General features: G+C 43.9%; 1 protein-coding gene across 1 annotated transcript in view; it reads right to left on the bottom strand.

The window, feature by feature from the left end:
• NSD2 (nuclear receptor binding SET domain protein 2) overlaps window positions 1–22,151 on the bottom strand; it is a 63,545-nt gene extending 41,394 nt beyond the window's left edge. The window contains 5 exon segments of the mRNA XM_055326052.1: window positions 6,285–6,767; window positions 7,238–7,404; window positions 18,967–19,129; window positions 21,556–22,133; window positions 22,136–22,151. Coding sequence (XP_055182027.1) covers window positions 6,285–6,767; window positions 7,238–7,404; window positions 18,967–19,129; window positions 21,556–22,133; window positions 22,136–22,151 — 1,407 coding nt within the window.
• Between the last annotated feature and the right edge of the window lie 1,007 nt (window positions 22,152–23,158).

The following is a 23,158-nucleotide window of genomic DNA, read 5'->3' as shown; positions in this document are numbered from 1 at the left end:
TCCACTGGGTGTTCTCCTTGTGAACTGTCACCGTGCCTACCTTGCCCCTGCCTCGGCAGCTCTGGCCACATACACATGCTTCCTCCGCTCATCTTGGGGCACCCTCACCTCTCAGCCCAGCAGAGTTCTGTCCTACCTACCCGTCCTTCATGAGAGGTGAGCTCACTAACCCAAACACTTCAAGCATCAAAGGTCTCAGACCTTCATGCAGCGAAGGTTTCTGTGCAGAGCTTCAAATTCACAGGACACTTGCCTTTTGGAACTCTCCACTTAGAGGTTCCTCAAGATTAGCATGAATATCTGTGGATCTACCCACCCGAGTACAATGTCCTTAATCAGAATGAAGCCTAGCAGTGTTCACAGCTGCTTCATCAAACAAGACTCCTGAATCCTCCTCGGGGACCCCTGCCCCCTTGTACCTAAATCCATGCCAGTTCCACTGATGAGCATCTCGCATTCACCTCATCTAGATGGCTATGGTTCCAGCATATGGCTCCTAGCCTTCAGTCTTATACACCTACTTGTTGACATTCCCACCCTGAAAGGTCTTCCTCCTAGCAACCAGAGGGACCATTGCCTGACACCATGTATGGTGCAGGGGGTCCCTGCCCTGCAATGTCTTCCATGATCCCCCATAACCTGGAGCCTACCCTCGCCCCACTTTTATTACTCCCCAAGCAGGTCGACACTCAAGGGCACAATGGCACACTCCATCCCTCCACAGGCCACACTCTTCCTAAGACATTTTCTTCCACCAGGCTGACTTCAGAGCACCCTTTTAATTTCAGCTACAATGATTCATTCATTCATTCATTCATTCATTCATTCAAGGAGCATTCTGTGCTAGGAACAGGAATAAAAAGGTCAAGGTAGCCACTATCCTACCCAGTGCTCACCTTCTGGGGGGCCACCTGTTTATTTTTCATTCCTAATCATACACTGTGTACTCCAGTGGGGGCACAGAAAGTATCTCCATCATCATTTTAGGTTAATAAGGCAATGGCTGCTCATTGAAGTTTATGGGTTTCATCAATGAAGCAGTGCAGCACAATGGTTACAAGCTCTGTGTGCACATGTGCCTGCGTACACACATACACAATGTATACAAGTGTGTATAACTTGGGCCAAGTCTCACTCATCCTTCTTCCTGCCCATGCCCTCCCACTTTACATCTTGGAGCTCAGGGTAGCTAGTTATAAGACAGGGATAAGTTATGCCAACCTCAAAAGGCCTTTATGAGAACTAAATATAATTTTTCACAGTAACATACTGGCAATGTATCTTACAGATAGTAAGCACTCAGTAATGGCTACTTCTGTGTTTTTTAAAAGATTTATTTGAGGAGCACCTGGGTGGCTCGGTGGTTGAGCATCTGCCTTCAGCTCAGGTCGTGATCCTAGGGTCCTGGGATCAAGTCCCAATCAGGCTCCTCACCTGATTCTCCCTCTGCCTATGTTTCTGCCTCTATCTCTGTGCCTGTCATGAATAAGTAAAATCTTTATTTATTTGAGAGACAGAGAAAGAGAGCATGTGTGCAAGCTGGAGGACGGGCCAGAGGAGGAGAGAGAGAATTGTCAAGCAGACTCCCCACAGAGCCCAACACGAGGCTCCATCTCACAACCCTGAGATCTTGACCTGAGCCGAAACCAAGAGTTGGACACTCAACTGACTGAGTCACCCAAGTGTCCCAACCATATTTTTAATAAACTATCTCAGATATACCAAAAAATAGGGAAAACCAAATATCCATAAGCTCACGCACGTGCTAACTGAACCATTACCAGCATGAAGATTCTGTGTGCTCCTCAGAGATCACCCTCCTCAGCCCACCTGTCGCCTCCACATCCTCTGAGAGCTTTGCACCACCTTTTATTTTTTTTTATTTTTTATTTTTTTGCACCCCCTTTTAGACTTCTAAGATGGCTGCAGCCCCTTACAGCTCATGCCTCGATTCCTAGTTCTCCTGCCTCCCTACTGAACAGCACTAGCCAGAGTAGCCAATGCACAGTGTAGAAACAGTGGGCTACGATTTTCAAGTCTAAGACTTACATAAGACCTCTCCCTGCCCTCTCTTGGATCACCTGCTCCATGAGAAGCCAGCCTTTGTGCTAGGAGGACACCCCAGACATCCCATGGAGAAGACCATGTGGTAAGGCCTCCAGCAGGCAATATCAGTACAACACCTTGGAAGAAGATCCTCCAGCCCCATCATCAGAAGAGCCTTCAGATGTTGCAGCCCAGCCAACACTTAACTGTGACCTCATGGGACACTCTGAGACAGAGCCACCCAGCTAAGCTGCTCCCAAATTCCTGACCCCTAGAAACTGTCAGATGATCCATGTGTGTTGTTGTTTTAAGCCACTAAGTTTTGAGGTAATGTGTTATGCAACACTACATGACTGACACGAATATATATACAAAGAACAGAGACATATAGCATGGCTCAACTCTAATGCATCTGTAAAAATTAGAATCAGGGAAAGTGGAAAAGATTATTTAAAGATGGGAAACAAACCACACACATCAATGTCAATGAAATTGCCACTTGAAGCCGTCAGTAAATAAATTTTTCCTGGGCTTTTCATCACAGTGGGGCCCCTACCTGCTCTCACCTCCTTGCCTGAAGAGTCCCCTCTCCCCACTCAGGTGCTCACCAGGGGGTCTACAGCAAACTCCAGCAAACTCATCTCCCCACCTGCAGCCCCTCTAACTGTACTCCAGGAACAGAACAGAACACACATCTGAGCTCAGCCTGATGGACAAAAGGAACAAGCTAAACATGTTAATGAAGAACTCAATATGTTTCACAAAGCATATTTTCCTTCATTTGCAAGAAGTTGGACCTCAAAAAAAAAGTCAAGTGGCAGCCAAATGTCCTTGATAGTCATAGTCTTCTATCTAGTGACCCTAGAAAAGGGGTGTCCAGGAAGCAGAGGGAAGGCTTCATCCAACTCTGTTCCTCTACGGCTGGCCATTGATGAATCAATTAACTACCAAACAAAAACCATCCTCGGAGTCACCACCTCCCAAAAGGAAAACACAACCAGAAAGACTCAGATTATTCTTCAGGATGGAATAATAGAGCAGCTTCCTCAAGTCTAGGATTACTTATTAGAGAACCAGCACAAACACACTTATAACAATGACATAACTGAACCAGTTAAAAAGAGCATCCTGCCATCATCACTCTCCTGATAACACATAATTACTCAAAACCAACTAGCACCTGAGCCCAGCTGGGAGGAAAGGGGCCCATGGACCTCACATGGCCCCCCAGCAGAGAAGGGGTGGGCACTTGTCTCTAATGCAGAACTGAATTTTAATTTTGCAGTGTTCAGTTTGGTTTTGCATTTAGTAGGATGCCAATGGCCACACTGTGCAGACCAGGCTCTCAAAGGGTGTTTGGAGCCAGAGAGCTCCAGAGCAGCAGCACTGCTCCTTGAGTGCAGAGTACCTCCCCACCCGTGTCAGCCTTCAAGCCACAGCCTGTCAGCAAGGTCTGGAGTGACAACCTTCGGTTTGTTTTTGGCACATTTCTTAGTACTAGAAAGGCCATTTGAGCACAATTTTGGTCCCCAAAAGCAAAAAAGGGTGGTCTTTGTAAAGTGCTTTGAATTCACAGGCACCCATTTTTCTCTCATAATTTCAAGTGAGTGGAGAGACCATGGAGAAACAGACTGGGAACAGGCTGGAGTGCAGCTGGCAGGCCGCTTCAAGGGTCCCAGAGCAGGCAGAAATCCAGATGTCCAGCTCTCCACTATTCACACTGCTCAGTGCTCTGCACCATTTCAAATCCAACAGGGACCACAGCTCCTCCACCAAATGCCAGCATCTCCCTGGGATGACGTCTCAGTTCTGAGACAGAGGATACTCATCCAGAGCTACACATTTACTCTTCTGGGAAGTAGGTAAAACAGGTGGGTATGCTACACTTTTCACACTTGATACTGAACTGGTGGGATGTACACACCTTCAACAGCCTGCTCTCCCCCCACCCCCGACTTCCAGCGGGCTCACTTCACTGGTGTCCAGAGTCCTGCAGGAGCACACACACCACAGCTGTCACTCCTTTAACAACCTTTCTGTTTTGAATACTACACTATCTCCTTGGGCACAAGGGCCAATTTCTCTGGGGCAAATAGCTGGGCATGATATTATAATACATCAAAAACATGCATTTTCAATTCGACTACAGATTGCCAAATTTCTCTTGAAACCAAGTGTAAGGAATGATGGTCCTCCAACTCTGGATGGGGGTTCCCCTGCTGCTCACCACTTCTGAGGTACTGGCTTGTGTTGCTCACCTGGTGGCCGTGAAGCATGACCCTCATCTTGACTGCCACTTGCGGTTCCCTGGCTGCCAGCAAAGTTGAGCGGCATCTCTTCATGGATGCACTGGCTGCCCAGGCTTTTCTAGAAATTGCCATTTTCATAGCCTTCAGAATTGTCTCAGCGCTGTACACATAGTTCATACTTTCATTTTGTTCGTGGTATGCTTGGCACATAAACTTTCACAGCTCCCCAAAGGTCTATGATCAGTTTGGCTTAAGAAAACCTCCCCTCACCCAAAGCACAAAGCTGCTCCACAGGGGCTGAGTTCTGAAACCACTGGCATCTGCCCAGCACCCATCCCAAACAGCCAGCTTGTCCAGCTGCCTGCACCCCTTTCCCATCTGCTTCCACATGCTCAAGAGCCTGTTCTGGGCTCTACTCTGGGCGCTGTCACTGCCCTCAACATCCCAGCACAAATATCATTGCTTCCAATAACAGAATATCCTGTGTGACATGGCAAGTCCTCAGGCCAAGCTCCTCTTCAAATGTGGCTATTTATCATCTTTGCACTTAAAAAGTGCAAAGAATTTCCTATTGGGAGTCTTATTAGGATTATACATAATTTATAGTTTAATATAAGGAGAACTGACAACTTCAACTTCAGAATATTGAATCTTCCTATATTTTTACATGTCTGTTTACTTAGGTCTGGTAAAATACTAAGAGTTATTTTTCTCCAAGTTATACATATTTTGTTATATTTTTTTCTTGGTACCTATTTTTTTGTTGCAGTCATAAATGGTATCTTTTTTTAAGATTTTATTTTTAAGTAACATCTATACCCAACATGGGGCTCAAACTCACAACCCTGAGATCAAGAGTCACATGCTCCACCAACTGAGCCAGCCAAGTGCCCCAAATGGTCTCTGTCTTAATATTATGTTTCCTCATTATTGTCGTTCTTGTATATTGATCTTAGATCCAGCAGTCCTAGTGAACTTTTATTAATTCTAAAGATTTTCTGTAGATTCTCTTAAGTTTTCCCCACCTCTGCAAACAACATTCCTTTCCCTTACCTTAGCATACTGGTTAGTTATTTTCTCTACAACACTTAATGTAAGTGGTTAAGGATAGGTATTTTGTCTTGCTCACAATTTTAAAGAGAATGCTTCTAAAGTTTCATCAGTAAGTACGATGCCTGCTGAAAGTTTCTGATTGATACCTTTCAATAGAGTAAAGAAGTCACCTTCTAATTCTGGCTTGCTAACTTTGTATCAAAGAGCAATGAATTTGGGGCACCTGAGTGGCTCAGTGCTTGAACATTTACTTTGGCTCAGGTCATGATCCCCAGGTCTTAGGATCGAGTCCTGCATCAGGCTCTCTGTGAGGAGCCTGCTTCTCCCTCTGCCTATGTCTCTGCCTCTCTCTGTGTGTCCCTCATGAATAAATAAATAAATCTTAACAACAATAACAAAAAGAGCAATGAATTTTACCAAATGCCTTTTCTCCATCTACTGAGAGGATCATTTAATGTGCAACATAGTGAATCACATACTAGATTTTCTCACATTGCATCACCTGAGAAAAGCCCTACCAACCCACTCACTTGAAGTAGTATCAAACATAACAAAAAACAGAGACCTAATCCCTTCAGTTCTTTACAATCAAGCTTTACAATGTACTAAAAGATGCCTTATTCTATGACGACAATCAAGAAAAGTGTTCAAATACTTTCATTGTTGGTATGTTCCTGTCCTTGGTATCTTCTCATCCACCATGGGAGAGACATTCCTATAACCAAGAGTGCAGAGCCAAGCATCTCTGCACCCAAGGATGAAAATGACTGTTCCCTAACAATATTTATTTATTAAACCTAAAATCTCAGCCAGGCTCACTACAGACTGTGCTGATAATGCTGAGAAGTAGAGGAACTGCACTGAAGGGATGTCCCTCAATTTCAGGAAATCCCCAGAATAAATACACAACACCTCAGAACCCATCACAGTGCTGACCTCATCCCTGTGCTTCTGACAGAAGACCAAAAACCGGGATGCTGCATCTCCCTTCCTGCTCCGTGGAGTGGAGGCCACGCTCTTCTTCCTTCCAGGAGGACACCCAACTCCTCTCTTGGGGTCAGCTTCTGCCACCTTCTGAGGAGTACTCTTTACTGTCCCAGGCTCACTTTCTTGGTTTTCAGCAGAGCCAGACAGCTTGGCTCTCCGCCTTCTCTTGATGGGAATGCCCTCTTCTCTCAGGGACTTGGGGTTATCAGCAGCTTCTTCAATGACTCCTGAGGATTCTACCACTTGTGCCGGAGACTCCACAGCAATGCTTGCCTCCTTAGCTACATGAGGGTTGAGGTGAAGCTGGTCCCCCACATAGAGAAAAGTGAACTTAGCTTTCCGTTCCTCTATGGACATGCTTGCAGCTTCTTCTGCTTGAACAATGCCCATTTCCCACTGGGCCCTCAATTTCCCTGAAATAGGTTTCAACAGCTGAAAAGAAAAACATATGACATTGTAAATTTCTTTATATAAGCAAAAAAATTAATCCACTTTAAAGAAAGATACTTTTACAATTCCAGATAAATTTAGAAATCAAACACTATAAAGCCAATTAACTTGAAGGTTTTATATAGTACTCAGCCCAATATAATAACTGTTTCTTTAAACTAGAAATCAGTTCTCATCACATTATATATTATAGATAACATTTTATATATTTTCATATATACAAAATAATTAAAATTATAAAACAAATTACCTCTATCATCAAATGAGTAAAATGAAAACCGTCTCTAATGAAACTTGTCATGTTTTATAACAGCATACTTGGGCAAAGTTAAACAATGACAGACATAAATAAGCCATTACAATATATCAAGCAACCATAATTTCAAAATAAGATAAATAAGAATAAAAATTAAAGTTTTGGTCTAAAATTATACTTAAGGAACATCTATCACCTTAATTTTCTCAGCTTTCGTGGGTGCCTGCTTGGCACTTTCCTGGCATAATTTTTCAAACTGTCCTTCTCCTTCAAAAGCTACAAGGCTCTTCTCAAATATCCAAGCTCTTTCTGGGGCATCACCAAAGAACTGTACGTGATACTGGCGTGCACTCTTTTTCTGACCTAGTTTTTGAAATAAAATGTTAGAACTTGAAAGTTGGAATTTGGGATGAAATTAGGCAAGTCTATTAATAATTACTGATATGAAGCTGGAAGCTGCTTTGAAGTTGTTTTATTTGGTGCTGTTTGAGTCTGTTAACCTCAAAAAAAGTTCTACTCTTTTTATCCCCACCATGCTCCACGTCAAGGAGAAAAGAAATGCATTTATCAGGGGCTCAGATAAGATTCAAATTCAACTAGGAAAGGACGTAGACATCTCCTCCCTTCCGAGATCCACTTAAAAAGATTACCAAATAAAGAAGGCAAGAAAGGATATCAACAAAGGGGCCATTCAACAGAGAGGGGACTCTGTAGCAATGAAGGGGACAGACTGGTTGTCAGCCTAAGTTTAAATCCCAAACCAAACCCATCACCTACCAGCTGGACAACCTTGGGCCAGTTCCTCACCCACAAAGCTCACAGAGGGAATTAGGACACCAATGACCTCTGAGGGCAGCCATGAGGCAACAGGGTAACCCCCCAAGAGGTCCACTGCTGTTCCTCTTAGAATAAAGGAAGAAGCCACATCCTACAGTGCAGCCAGAAGGGAAATGGGTGAGGAAAGAGACGCTTGATCCCAAAATCCAAGCGAGGAGGTGCCATATTCAGCTTAGGAAGAGTAAGTTGAAAACAAGGAAGCTGGTTAAAAAGTCAGATCTCAGGGTGCCTGGGCAGCTCAGTCGGTTAAGCATCTGACTCTTGATCTCAGCTTAGGTCTTGATCTCAGGGTTGTGAGTTCAAGCCCTGCGTTGAACTTAAAAAAAAAAAAAAGAATTTTTTTTTAATTAAAAATAATAAAATGGTCTCAATGCCTGGATAGCTCAGTGTTTGAGCTTCTGCCTTTGGCTCAGGGCGTGGTCCCGGGTCTGGGGATCGGGTCCCACATTGGGCTCCCTGTGAGGAGCCTGCTTCTCCCTCTATGTCTCTGCCTCTCTCTCTGTATCTCACATGAATAAAAAGATTAAATCTTTAAAAAATAAATAAATAAATAAATAAATAAATAAATAAATAAATAAATAAATAAATAAATAAAAGGTCAGATCTCTGTGTCGAGTGGAGGGAGGAAAAGGGATCTCCATGGGAGGACTGCTAGCCCCTGCTTCTTCATAGAGAATGCTGGCTACAAGAAATCCAAGAACACTTCCTAAAGAACCAAGACACCCCAAAGGAAAAACTCCTCCAGTCTTTTGGAGATCCTCCCAACTACAAGGCCAATGACCAACTGGACCCTCTAAAATAAGCTAAGAGTCTCCCCACATACATGCTGCAGCAGTTCTGAGTGGTGCCCTCTCAAACACAAATGCAGTGTCAAGGACCTCCAAGACCCAGGGAAGCCTCAGCATAAATGAATCCAAGATACACAGAAATAAACAGTCTCTGCAAGGCCACACACACAACTCCAGGAAGAGAGGACACCTAACAAAGAAAATCTCTAGTTTGCTATGAAAAGAGAACAGAGAAAAAGAGTGATTAGAGACTTTAAAATACAATTTAAAAAAATAGCAAGAAATCTTGGAAAGTAAGTTAAGAATCTCTCAGAAAGGGAACCTGAGTGGCTCAGTGTTGAGCATCTACCTTCGGCTTAGGGCGTGATCCCAGGGTCCTAGGATCGAGTCCCACATTGGGCTCCCTGCAGAGAACCTACTTCTCCTTCTGCCTATGTCTCTACCTCTTTCTGTGTCTCTCATGAATGAATAAACAAATTTTAAAAATTAAAAAAAGATCTCTCAGAAAGAAGAAAAAGAGTAAGATGAAAAACATCTACTCCCATAAGCAACCTATAAGATCAACCCAGGAAGTACCATACCCAAGTAATTACTCTTCTAGCGAGAGAAACAGAGAAAGTTGTCAAAACACATACATACACACACATACAAAAACACACACAAGACCATGTCTCAGAACTGAAACAATCCTAAGTGCCTCATCTAATACCCACACCAATGCACATGTTTGTGACATTTGAGCTGTTGGGGGAAGAGACAAGTGCAGCTTCCATGTTCATGGAACAAAAAGTAGGATAACAAGGTACTTTGGGGATCCCTGGGTGGCTCAGCAGTTTAGCGTCTGCCTTTGGCTCAGGGAGTGATCCTGGAATCCTGGGATCAAGTCCCGGGATCAAGTCCCACATCGGGCTCTCTGCATGGAGTCTGCTTCTCCCTCTGCCTGTGTTTCTGCCTCTGTATGTGTGTGTGTGTGTGTGTGTGTGTGTGTCTGTATCTGAATGAATAAATAAAATCTTAAAAAAATAAAAAATAAAAAAACAAGGTACTTCAAAGGGCAGCCTGGGTGGCTCAGCGGTTTAACGCCTGCCTTCAGCCCAGGGAGTGATCCTAGAGACTCAGGATCGAGTCCCAAGTCGGGCTCCTTGCATGAAGCCTGCTTCTCCCTCTGCCTGTTATCTCTGTGTGTGTGTGTGTGTGTGTCTCTCATGAAGAAATAAATAAAATCTTAAAAAAAAAATCAACAAGGTGAAGTACTTTTTTTCTTTCTTTCTTTTTTCTTTTTTATTCATGAAAGACACAGAGAGAGAGGCAGAGACACGGGCAGAGGGAGAAGCAGGCTCCATGCGGGAGCCCGATGTGGGACTCGATCCAGGGTCTCCAGGATCACACCCTGGGCTGCAGGCAGCGCTAAACTGCTGCGCCACCGGGGCTGCCCTCAAGAACAACTCCTGATGCTAGGAGGAAATGATGTAAAACCTTCAAAATTCTGAAAAGAATTATTTTCAACATAAAATTCTATACTGAGCCAAACCACAAAAGTGGCATCCTCTGAATGACAGGGAATCAAATTTACCTCCCATGCAAACTTTCTTAGAATCCCAAAAATATACTCCAGCAGAAAAGAAAAACTGACCAAGAGTGAGCACAGTGCAGAGCCACAGAAAACAATGCATGTAACCCGGGAAAGCAACTTTAAAAAAGTCTAAGATTACTACTATGCATAAGATTAAGGGTGCCAGTGATACAGATTGAGGGAGGAAAATGGAAGATTCTAGGAGACAACTCCAGGCTCAGTCCCAGAGTCTGCTAGAGATTCTCTCTCCCTCTCCTTCTGCCCCTCCCCTGCTCATGCACCCTCTCTCTAAATAAATAATCTTTTTTAAAAAGATTTTTAAACTTATTTGAGAGAGAGAGAGCAAGTGAGAAAGTGAGCACAAGCAGGGGGAATGGCAGAATGAGAGGGAGAAGCAGACTTCCTGCAGAGCAGAAAGCCCAATGTAGGACTTGATTCCAGGACCCTAGAATCATGAGCTGAAGGCAGACGGTTCACCGACTGAGCCACCCTGGCACCCAATAAATAAATTATCTTAAAAAAAAAAAAAAAAGATGAGGTCCAAGGAGCAGGAAAGGAAAAATGGTAATCAAAGGCAGGTTTCTGGGCAGCCCCGGATGGCTCAGTGGTTTAGCGCCACCTTCAGCCCAGGGCGTGATCCTGGAGACCCGGAATCGAGTCCCATGTGGGGTTCCCTGCATGGAGCCTGCTTCTCCCTCTGCCTGTCTCTGCCTCTCTCTCTGTGTGTCTCTCATGAACAAATAAATAAAATCTTAAAAAAAATAAAATAAGAAGAAAAGCAGGGGAGCTTGCCAAGCTCAGCAGTGGAGGATGTGACTCTTGATCTTGGGGTCATGGGTTCAAGCCCCATGTTGGGTGTAGAGCTGAAGGAAGGAAGGAAGGAGGGAAGGAAAGCAAGCACGTGGGCAGGCAGGCAGGAGGGAAGGCAGGAAGGAGAGAAGGCAGGCAGGCAACAATTAACTCCAAGAAAAACAAAAAGTTGTACAAAAAAAGAAAAGGCGACTAGAGAATACACTTTGCTTTTCACTGAATGATATTTTGTAATCATAATCAAAATTATGTAAATACTTGTTTGCTGTAATAAAAACAGTGAGTTAATCTGCCCCCTGGAGTGGCTAGCTAGTAGGCTAAAAATTAAAACAAATAAAAAGCACCAAAAAACTGAGTTAGAGTTAATTATATGTAGAGGATTGGAAAAAAAGAAATAAACAATTGAAGAGATCCAGCTTCATTTTCCATAATAAAAAATCAACAGAAAATATCTGAATAATGTTAAATCAAAAGATAGTAATTAAAACTAGAAGCAAATGTTGGAAGAGTTAAAAATAATTAGCTCTAAGGAGAAGATTGAACTATTTTTCACTGTTAACCTTTCAGTAGAATTTGGTCTGTTTATAAGTGCATATACTGATTTGATTTTACAATTCAAATTGGAATTCAAAAATACATTAAGGGATTTGGGACTTCTTGCATTACTTTAATACTGGGAAAGAACTTTCCTTGGTCATGAAAAGGACTACAAAAGACACCACAGCATTCGGGTAATGGAGAAAATCTGTTATAGTGCTTAAGATGAGATGCACTATATGAACTTACATTATTTTTTATAAATAGTTAATTACACAGAAAAATGCTCCTTACAAATCAGGTGGAAGAAAAGCAGAGAAGGGGCAGGCACTTGGGTGGCTCAGTGGTTGAGCGTCTGCCTTTAGCTCAGGGCATGATCCCAGGGTCCTCGGATTGAGTCCCACATTGGACTCCCCTCAGGGAGCCTGCTTCTCCCTCTGCCTATGTCTCTGCCTCTCTCTGTGTGCCTCACATGAGTAAACAAATAATCCTTTTTAAATAAATAAATAAATAAACAAACAAACAAATGAATAAATATCTTTGCTTCAAGTGAGAGGTGAAAATCTCACAGTTTTATTCTACCACATAATTAACCAGCTATCCCACCATTTATTAGTAATTATTTCTTCTGTGATTTCTGATGTTCATCAATCATGGTTGGTTCTTACAATCCCTTCTAAGAAAACCTTTCCTCCACCAATAATAGCCCAAATACCTAATTTTTCACTACAATCCTTTCCTCCCCATCATGGCCCAGCAGACTTAAGGTGGCCCCTGAGCCTTTGAGCCAGACTGAGCCAGTCTCTCTACAGATTCTACAGAATCCTTTAATGGCAGTCACCCATGCATGCAGAATGGACCCCACATACAGACAAAGCTCCAGGGTGGAAGAGAAGCCATTAAAAAAAAAATGCAGACAAGTGTCTACAGAAGCAAGAATAGAGCACAGGGACAAAATCCCAAGGACATGACCTCACAATCTAAGGAAATACAGGACAAGTATCATCATGCTTGAATTTCCTGGTTTAGCCCCTGGGGGGCACTAGAGCACCAAAATAGGTAAAGCAGAAATGCGGCATGGAAAAAAAATAGGCACATTCATTTTTTTTTTAAGATTTATTTATTCATCAGAGACACAGGTGGTGGGGGGGGGGGGCGGGCAGAGAGAGAAGCAGGCTCCAGGCAGGGAGCCCGATGCGGGACTCAATCCCAGGATCCCAGGATCATGCCCTGGGCCAAAGGCAGGTGCTAAACCATGGAGCCACCCAGGGATCCCCACAATAGGCACATTCATTATCACAGTGGGTGATTTTAACACAACCTCACTTAGTAACTGAGAGAAGCAAAAAAGGAAAAAAATCAGTGAGAAGATTATACTATCAAATAACCCAAGATATAAGAAAGCCAGATGACCTGTAATATTTTTAGAAAATGTTGGAATTTAGAAATAAGGCAATGAGGGTTCCCTTTCGTAACAGAAAAAGGGACAAAAATTTCCCCAGTTATCTGATGAGAAGACTAGTGAGATAAAGGTGTACAAGAAGATGGTGAAGGGATCCCTGGGTGGCGCAGCGGTTTAGCGCCTGCCTTTGGCCCAGGGCGCGATCCTGGAGACCCGGGATCGAATCCCACATCGGGCTCCCTGCATGGAGCCTGCTTCTCCCTCTGCCTGTGTCTCTGCCTCTCTCTCCCTCTCTGTGTGTGACTATCATAAATAAAAAAATTTAAAAAAAAAAAAAAAAAAAAAAAAAAAAGAAGATGGTGAAGCTCCCAGATGCAACAGAATTCAGTTTTCTTCACAGTACCATATCTAAGACATACATTTATTTCTGTTTCCAACTTATAGAGTCAGGTCTCAAAGCTGCTCATCCATCTGGATGCCCTTGTAGATAGCAAGCAAGACAAGTTATGCTTACTATATATCACAAAAATGCTACTAAAGCTTTCATTAACTTAGCTTTTCAAAGGAAATTTGAACTTTCAAAAGAGTCTGGATTGAGCTGCAGCCTATGGAGGTGTTTTCTTTTCTGCATGTAGATTATACTTCAATGATCTAAGTACATTACTAAGATCCAAATTCAAACACATCTATAAATCCAAGCATGATAAGTTAAAAAGAAAACAAAAGAAGTACACACACACACACACACACAAAAAAAAAAAAAAAAAAAAAAAAGAAGGAGAGAAAATCTGGGTAGTGGGTAGGGTGAGGCAGTTGTACCTCACAGGAAAAGAAAATGCTCACTTCACAAGACCCCCATGTTCAACCAGCTCTGTGCCAGAAGCCACCCCTTCTTCAGGTCCCTGGGCCCAACACAGACACCTAAACCCCCAAAGCACACCCACCCCTTACCATGTCACTCCCACCCACTATACAGCTGCTGCTTGGAGCCAAGTCTCAGGACTGCCTGGAGTCCTACTTTACACATCCCTGCTGAATCCTCTGACTCCCATAGCAATGAATACAACTGGGCCCAGATGTGGGCTTCTACACACCACTGTCTTCTAAAAAAGATCCAAGTTTTTTCCCAAGAAAACGGATGATTCCATGACTAGGGCAAACAAAGTATAAAATGAGCAAGGAACATCTTGTTGGGCCACATGTAAGAAGTGCTCAAAGTCCGAATGAGAGGTCAAAGGGACACTGCTCAAGGGACCTCATGAGACTCTTGCTGGTTAAATTTGGGACAATTTGAGCATCAAAATGTAAAATGAGGGCAGCCCAGGTGGCTCAGTGGTTTAGCGCCACCTTCAGCCCAGGGCGTGATCCTGGAGACCCGGGATCGAGTCCCATGTCAGGCTCCCTGCATGGAGCCTGCTTCTCCCTCTGCCTGTGTCTCTGCCCCTCTCTCTCTCTGTGTTTCTCATGAATAAATAAATAAAATCTTTTTTAAAAAATGTAAAATGAGGGGGATCCCTGGGTGGCTCAGCGGTTTGGCACCTGCCTTTGGCCCAGGGCACGATCCTGGAGTCCCGGGATCGAGTCCTGTGTTGGGCTCCCGGCATGGAGCCTGCTTCTCCCTCTGCCTGTGTCTCTGTCTCGGCCCCTCTCTCTCTCTCTCTCTCTCTCTCTCTCTCTCTGTGTGTGTGTGTGTGTCTATCATAAATAAATAAATATTTTTTTAAAGATTTTATTTATTTACTCATGAGGGACACACACACACACACAGAGAGAGAGAGAGAGAGAGAGAGAGAGAGAGAGGCAGAGAGACACAGGCAGAGGGAGAAGCAGGCTCCATGCAGGGAGCCTGACATGGGACTCGATCCTGGGTCTCCAGGATCACGCCCTGGGCTGAAGGCGGCGCTAAACCGCTGAGCCACCGGGGCTGCCCAATAAATAAATATTTTTTTTAAAATGTAAAATGAGTAAGAATAAGAAGTTGGGGGACTGGGTGATGGCCACTGAGAAAGGCATATGACGGAATGAGCACTGGGTGCTATATGCAACTGATGAATCACTAAATTCTACCTCTGAAACTAATAAAACACTATATGCTAATTAAAGTGAATTTGAATTTTTTTTTTTAAATGTTAAGGTGTCTGGGTAGCTCAGTGGTTGAGTGTCTGCCTTTGACTCACTTTATGATCCTGGAGTCCTGGGGTGTAGTCCCACATCAGGCTCCCAGCAGAGAGCCTGCTTCTCCCTCTGCCTATGTTTCTGCCTCTCTCTGTGTCTCTCATGAATAAATAAGTAAAATCTTTTAAAAAAAAATTTTTTTAGAAGAGTAAGGACAGAAAGCCTGGGTGGCTCAGATGGTTGGATGTCTGCCTTTGGCTAGGGTCATGGTCTCAGGGTCCTGAGATTGAGCCCCACATCATGCTCCCAACTTGGTGGGGAGCCTGCTTCTCCCTCTTCCTCTGCCCCTCCTCCTGCTTGTACACTCTCTCTCACTCTCAAATGAAAAAAAAAAAAGAGTAAGGACTATACTACGTAACAAAATTTTTAAGAAGCAGCTCATTTTCACAGAAAAATACCAGTTAATTAAGCACAGAAAGCAAGACAAAAATCAACAGTTACCATTTTATAGAGCCATGGGTCATGAGTGCTGACACCATGAGGTGAGACTAGCAGGGGAAACTAATCTCCAACCACAGCCACGGATCACTCGCTAATGACAAAAAAGGCCTATATTTTCCATTGGCCACCACCTCCTGGGAAGTGGGATAGCTGACCCCAAGAGCTCCTGATGAAATTCAACTGAAGGGAGCGTCCTTCTGTCACTACCACCACCCGCTCCCCATTCTGTTGCTTCTGACTCCTTCTCTTTTCAAAGGTCATGTGACTATCCTATCAGTTAGAGAATTCACCCTGGCTCCCTTCCTTTTGGACTACTTTTCAAATGCACATTACCAGTCTTCTGAAGTTGATGTGCTTGTGATTATGAGTGCTGCCTTCCCTGTGTCCCCAAATAATTCCTAGAGAAACACATTGCAAGAAGGCAGGTATTGAGGGAAGGGCTAAGCTCAAGCCCCTTCCCTCAAGAACACCAACAGGTAATCCTGAATCGTCTTGTGAACCTGAATCTGATCACAAGAGACTAGAGCAGTTGAGAATGGGCTGGGGCAGGAAGTGCTGTTGTACACTGCAGAAGTCTAAACAGACAGGACAGCTAAATGCAATGCAAGCATCCTTTTCAATCCAGAGTGAAGAAAAAAACAGGCACAGAGAAAATATTGAAGATTACTGGGGAAGTCTAAGCAAGAGCCACGATGATGGGACAGAGTCACTGATTCAGTGCTCCCTACATGTGCCTGGGTGCTCAGTTGTGTGGAAAGCAGTCCTTGTTCTTATAAAAATCCCTGCTGGCACATCTAGGGGTGAGGCACCATGACACCTACAGCCTACATTCACATGGGTTGGCCAAGAGGAGAGTGTCCACAATCAGAAAGAGATGGAGCAGGTCACCAAAACGTTTAAAGTTTGCAAATATAGCTGAGGGTACATGGATGTCCGCTGCATTGTTCTACTTTGAACCGTGGGCTTGGGAAGGTTTTTTTTTTGGGGGGGGGGGTTTAAATAAAAAATGAACAAGCAATAATACAAAAATATTTCACAAAGCAAACAAATGACAAGATGGCACTGCTATGAAAGCCAGGGCACATCTGGCGACATAAAGGCACTAAGAATCAGTACAAATTTATTTAAAGTAAATGACCCAACACTAAGATCCTGCAGGGAAATAACTGGCCAAACCGGAATGTTTTCAGAAAAGAGTCCCAGAGGTGTCTGGGGGAAGGGGATAGGATAGATACAATAAAATATCTGGTTTTATTTTTTTTTAAGATTTTATTTATTTATTCATGAGACAGAGAGAGAGAGAGGCAGAGACATAGGCAGAGGGAGAGGGCCTCATACGAAGTGGAACCCTCAGACATTAAAAAGGAATTGCTTGTGATAGGTTAGGCAGACCAGTGGCATGAGACTCATAATGCCCACACTGACTCCCACTTTGCTTTGCAGCATGGTTTTAGAGGAGCTGGGAAGGAACCAGCAGCACTCAGGCACATCAGTATGCCTGCCCAGCCTCTGTCTCAACTGATAGTTTTTTTCATACTTGACCAAGTCTAGAATCCTCTGGGGTACATCCTGGGGTCCCTAAGCCTCATGGAAGGGACTCCCCAATTCCATCAAGCTGAGGATGCCAAAGGTCCTCCATGAAGTCAGAGCTAAAGCCACCCCAAAGGGTCTTCTCTGGCCACCACACATCGTAAGCAGATATGCTTTCCTGAGCCTTGAGGCAGAGTCTAACCACCCCTGGGGGCAGGAAGGTGGGCAGGACTCAGACAGAGGCACTCAGGACTCAAGCATAGTCCCCTTCATCCTGAACCCATCTCCTCTCAAGGCTGTTTACCAGAGAGGCTCCCCTGTACCCCATCCCCAGCAGCCATCTGCTTCACACACACAGCAAGCCAATAGCACCCCAACCTATAGTGAGAGCAGCAATGCGGCTCCTGTGAGAGCTCAGGCCTCCAGTCAAAGAACAGGAGGGGACATGTACTCACATACCCCTAAGATGCCATATAAGGCTGACTGATCAGCAGTACTAGGAGGTTGGGAAGGCCGCCTGGCCCAGCCCACAGCTCTAGTCACCACACCTTTCAAGGGTGCAAAGATCAGTTGGGCACTACCTTGGCTCAGCTCCAACACTGTGCTCACCATCTATCACCTTCCTCAAACTGAATTCAAACTCTACTCTGGAAGAACTTTCTACAAGAATCTCAAACCACCTGAACTCATTTTTCCCTCCAAAACACATGAGTTTTTCTGTTTTGTGAGCTCTCCAATTAATATTTAAATTAGCATCTACTCTAATCTGTATCACTAATATATTCTTAATGTGTTCTTCAATTGCTCCATGGACCAATTTATATTCCCAAGTTTCATGATGCCAAAGAAGAATAGCTCTATTTTTTTCCTTCTTCCCACAGGCCTAAAAAATAAACTGGTAGTATAAAATATGATTTCTGAAAATCATGCTGAAATAAGCAATCACTATTTATCTAAACAATAATAAATTATCATAAAACCTGGAAACCAATATAAAGCCAAGACCACTCCTCTAATAATACTAATTCAATCAATAAGGTACATATCTGAGTTGGATATAAAAAGAAATGACAATGTGTTACATCTGAACCAATTATTAACTTTAAAGCTGCAAAAATGAATGACATAAATTCAACAACAAAGAAACAAAATCCGATTCACATATAAGCAAAGGATTAGAATAGACATTTCTTCAGAAACATTAAAATGGCCAATAGCGGGCAGCCCCGGTGGCGCAGCAGTTTAGCGCCACATGCAGCCCAGGGTGTGATCCTGGAGACCCAGGATCGAGTCCCACATCAGGCTCCCTGCATGGAGCCTGCTTCTCCCTCTGCCTGTCTCTGCCCCTCTCTCTCTCTCTCTCTCTGTGTGTGTCTCTCATGAATAAATAAATAAAATCTTTAAAAAAAAAAAGGCCAATAGCACAAGAAAAGACACTCAGCATCACTAATCCTTAGGAAATTGCAAACCCAAACTACAAAAAGTAGACAGACAATAGAACAGTGGGTGCCAAGGGTTGGGAGGGGCAGGAATGGGCACCGAGGTTCAGATTCACAAGATGAGTGAGTCCTGGGATGGATGGTGGTGATGACCATACAACAATGTGAAAATGTTTAATACGACTGAGCTGTGCCTTTAAAAATGATCAAGATGGGGGAAAAAAAGGTCTAGATGGTAGAGTTTATGTGTATTTTAGCACAATTTTTTTAAATAGGAAAAAAAAAAGAAAGAACCATCGTAGGGCTATGGAAAAGTGAAAAAAAAAAGTTTGCACATTAGAAAGAGTAAGTGCAGAAAGGGAAAGATGGAAAAATAATCCATAAACACAATACCTTTAAGTTTGGTATAGTTGTGAAGGAGTGGATCAGCAGAAACCATGCATGGCCACCAAGGGTAACCGGACACTTTGGACCACACCAAATCACCGACATTATATTTCAACAGGTGGTCTTTATCTCTGCCAGTATTTGGACAGGACTCTTTCTTAGCTGCAATCTGAAAATGAACAAAAGACATACTAACACATCCAATAAGTACTTCTAAACCCAGCCTTCTATCCACAGATTAATCAGACTATAGGTTTAAAACACACACACACACACACACACACACACACACACACCCCTAAAGAAGGAGCATACTGGGGGCACATGGGTGGCTCAGGCTGATTAATAAGCAACTGACTTCAGCTCAGGTCATGATCTCCAGGGGGTCCTGGGATCCACGCTGACATGGGCTCCCTACTCAGCGGGGAGTCGGCTTCTCCCTCTCCCTCTGCCCCTTCCTGCCACTCATACTCTCTCTCAAATAAATAAAATCTTTAAAAAAAAAAAAAAAGGAACATGCTTCCCCTGCTATCACTTCATCAAAATTGTCCCTTGCTCTAGCTAAAGAATTAGCACAGTGCCTGGCACACACAGTAGATAATCAACATTATGAACCTACATAAATTGATTTCCTTGGCCTGGTAGATGGTCTTTAATGGTGCTTTATTCACTTAGTCCAAAAAGAATTTTCATAGATCAAATCCATATTCTGACCCTCCCACTCCCCAGCCGTATATCTGTCATTTCTCTGGAGCACATGCATCACTCGCAGGAAAGGTCCCAGAGTGACAAGGACATCAGGAAGGCGTGGCCACAGGTCTCAGTCTCATTTGTTGATCTGAGTCCTGGGGCTGTAAGCTTGTTTTTTCCACCTGAGAACACAAGTCACTTTAGGAGTCTGAAGACCTGACCAGGGCCACTATCACCACACACCCCTCTCAATTCTGCCCTCCAGTGGGACAAGCACAGTCAGCATAGCCCCCTCTTGGGTGTGAATTCCCCAGCTTTCTCTTAAGAGCTCTACATACTTGGGCAAAAAGCTTAATTGGTTTGGGCTTCAGTTTACTCATCTGTAAACCAAGGACAGCAGGTTTGAAATCTCACTGGTTGTTAAAAGGATTAGTGTGTGTGGTGGTAAGGGCTGGCCTAGAGCTGCCACATTACACACTGCATTACAGAATAATTTTATTTATTCTATCAGAAGTATTCTTCTTTGCGGGATATGCTTGGTGTAATAATAGGTAGAGTACCTCAAAAAATGCCAGCTGATTACTCCACGGTATCCCAGTTTTACATTTTTTGTCATCTAAGCCACACGACAGCCCCATAAAGATGAGTAGTATCACCTCCATACTGAAGATGGAGAGTCAAAATTCAGGCATTTTACCCAAGTCTTTACAAAATCAAGTAGCAGAGCAGGAAAGAATTTGCACCAGCCTCTTCCCTTATGAAAGAGTGAGGTCCCCTACAATCATGGGCATTTCAAAACCCACTGTATCAGCCCAGCTCACTAAATCGATCTTTAAAAAGTTCACCGTAGGAGTTACATTAGCAAAAGCTAAACAGCTCCTGAGCACTTAAAACACTGTTTTCAAACCCTTAAAAACTTTCATTATTTTAATGACTTCAAGGAAACCGTAGCCATTTCCCCTCTTATCTGTGAAAGTTGTAAATAAAATTCCTCAATTGTAATTTTAAACTAAATATTCCAACCCAAACCGGTTTCAGGTTCCCTTTGCCCACCCCTGCAAGTGAACCTGGAGTTTCAGGTAAAGACCAACAGGCACCAGGCACCTTCCAAATTCTGTTCATACAGACTGTATAGCCTGCCAGCCCCTGGCACCCCCCTAGTTCCTTCAGCCAAGGCCAGAGTTCCCTGTTTTGTATGACTTAAATTAAGTAGTGGGCCATCCTGAGTGCCACGTTAAGATACAGTGACATAAACCACTACATTCCTTCACTATAGGTTGGGGATTTCCACCCAGTGTTTGATGAGTGAACACTTGCTCAGATGTGTTCCGAATGCTGGGCTCTGCGCTGGGAACCCAGAAAGTGAAGGTATAAGAACAGAACCCTGGTCCTCAAGGAGGCAGACCATCTGCTGGACCCCTGGTAGAGGAGACAAGCTAAGTGGACAGTGGACCATGTGGAAGGACAGGAGTACTCCTGCATAACACAGCTTTGTTCCCTATTCCTCACACGGCATAAATTTAAGAAGCCCAATGCTAGATCCCCACACACCTCTATCATTAGGCTAAATTATGTCTCTGGAGAGAAGATCCATGAAAAAGAATACAGTCTAAAGATCAAGGGCTCTGGAACTGGCCAGACCTGAGTTTAGAAACTGGTTTTACCTCTTGAGCCACTTTCATCTTGATCACTTAGTTAACCTCTCCAGGCCTCACCACTGGCTCAACAGCTGCTGAGAGGCCAAAGGTGGGCAATGTCAGGGTATACTGATGCAGGGGCCCAGGCCACGGGCAGACGGGGAGAACTGGAGAGCAGATGCATGGCAGCCTCTCCTCTCCTCCGCCCGACCCCACACGCAGAGGCCCCCCTCACGATCCTCCCCTGGCCACAACTCTTCACAGATACCTTTTTATCTGAGGGACTTGAGATCTTGGACACCAGTGCTGCTTCGACAAGACCCTGCTCCAGGAAGGAGTCGTATTTTATGCTTCTCTTCCTGCTCCTTCTTGCTTTATTTTCTGCTTTTTGTCCGTTTTCCTCTGACTGGGATACAGCAGCAGCACCGTCACCACAAATTGAAGATTCAAAGAGAGGTTTCCCATTCATGTATGTTTTGGTGATCTTCAGCTTAATCTCCGGAGAGCCATTTTTGATAGGGGTGGTGTTAGGCGGTGTCCCAAGTCCTTTCCCTTCCTGTGACTCAAAACGTAATTTGGCATCATGAGCACCAGGTTCTCCATTAAATACACGGGAAGTCAGATCTTTCAGCTTCTCAGATGGAATAAAGGGAAGGGCATCGTGGCCATTAAATTTTTGCATGACCCCCTCCGGCAGACTGGTAGAGAGGTGGGCTTTGCTGAGGAATACAGAACATTCACGATTCACTTCACAGTTCTGAGTCTTTCCGTTTGTATTGCCAAGGATTTCTGGTGCCTGCTTCATCTTTATGCACTCTACAACTTTCTGAACAGAAAGAGGATTTTTTTGATGCTAAATTCCATTCAGCCCAGATGCTTCTGTTCTTAGAACACTACAGTATTAGAAAAACAAAAATAAAAAAGAAATATAATGTTTAAAACCTAACTTAAGTATGCCAATACCTCTACAGCTTTGTGTGGTTATTTGTTTCGAGGCAATTTATGATATTTACATAATCATTTAGGTCACAGAAGGCAGTTCTAATACTTCAAAAATGAGACAGAATCACAAAATGATAAAACTGAAAGGAAAGGAACAAGGATAATTTTTAAGGAGGAGAACACAAAAGTCAGGCCCCCGAGTCGCACCACCACCACCACCAACTAGCAATGAATGTGGCCGTGGACACGTGATTCAGTTGGCTCAACCACTGCTGAAATGGGGAGATCACCACTAGTACATGTGCCTGGGGCAGCTAACACAAAGGCCTTTGTAAAAGGACAGAGGGAAAAGCTCAAAAACAAAGTTCCCCTGGGCACAGCTGAGGACTCCAGGCAGAGGTTCAGCCACATGCCCAAGGTTACTAATCAGCACAACAGAAAACCAGATCTCCCAGTCCCTGCCACACCATTAGCTCCAGATTAATGGTGGGGGCAGTTAAAAAATGAGTCAGTTCTGGTTTACACTCTGACTAGTCATTTAATCTCTGTCTTCTACCCTGTCCTTGCCCAGGCCCAAACTAACTGCTTATGACAAGAAGCATTGCAGGAATGGTAAATTCTCTTCAGCTATCTCCTGAAGATTAACTAGCAAGGTCAACACCACTGAGCCATAACATGCACTACTTGCCTTTGGCCACACTGGCCACTTGAGGCCCAAGGGCAGCAGGGGGCAATTTTAGGAAGACCCCTTAGGTTACGTGTGATGATTGGGGTCCTTACTGTACAGCTATAGTCCTCTCTTGGGGACACCAATGATGGCACTGAAACCCAAAGGACAGCTAGTAACCAGGGACAGGCAGGCACCCATTCCAGCTAGGAAGACATTCACCAAGACGGCATTATGTCAGCTACCAGTGAGAGCCCCCCAC

This window comes from Nyctereutes procyonoides, unplaced genomic scaffold, assembly GCF_905146905.1.
Source record: "Nyctereutes procyonoides isolate TBG_1078 unplaced genomic scaffold, NYPRO_anot_genome, whole genome shotgun sequence".
NCBI classification, from domain to species: Eukaryota; Metazoa; Chordata; class Mammalia; order Carnivora; family Canidae; genus Nyctereutes; species Nyctereutes procyonoides.
The sequence above is the reverse complement of the archived record's forward strand: the minus strand, read 5'-3'. Positions and strand labels throughout refer to the sequence as shown.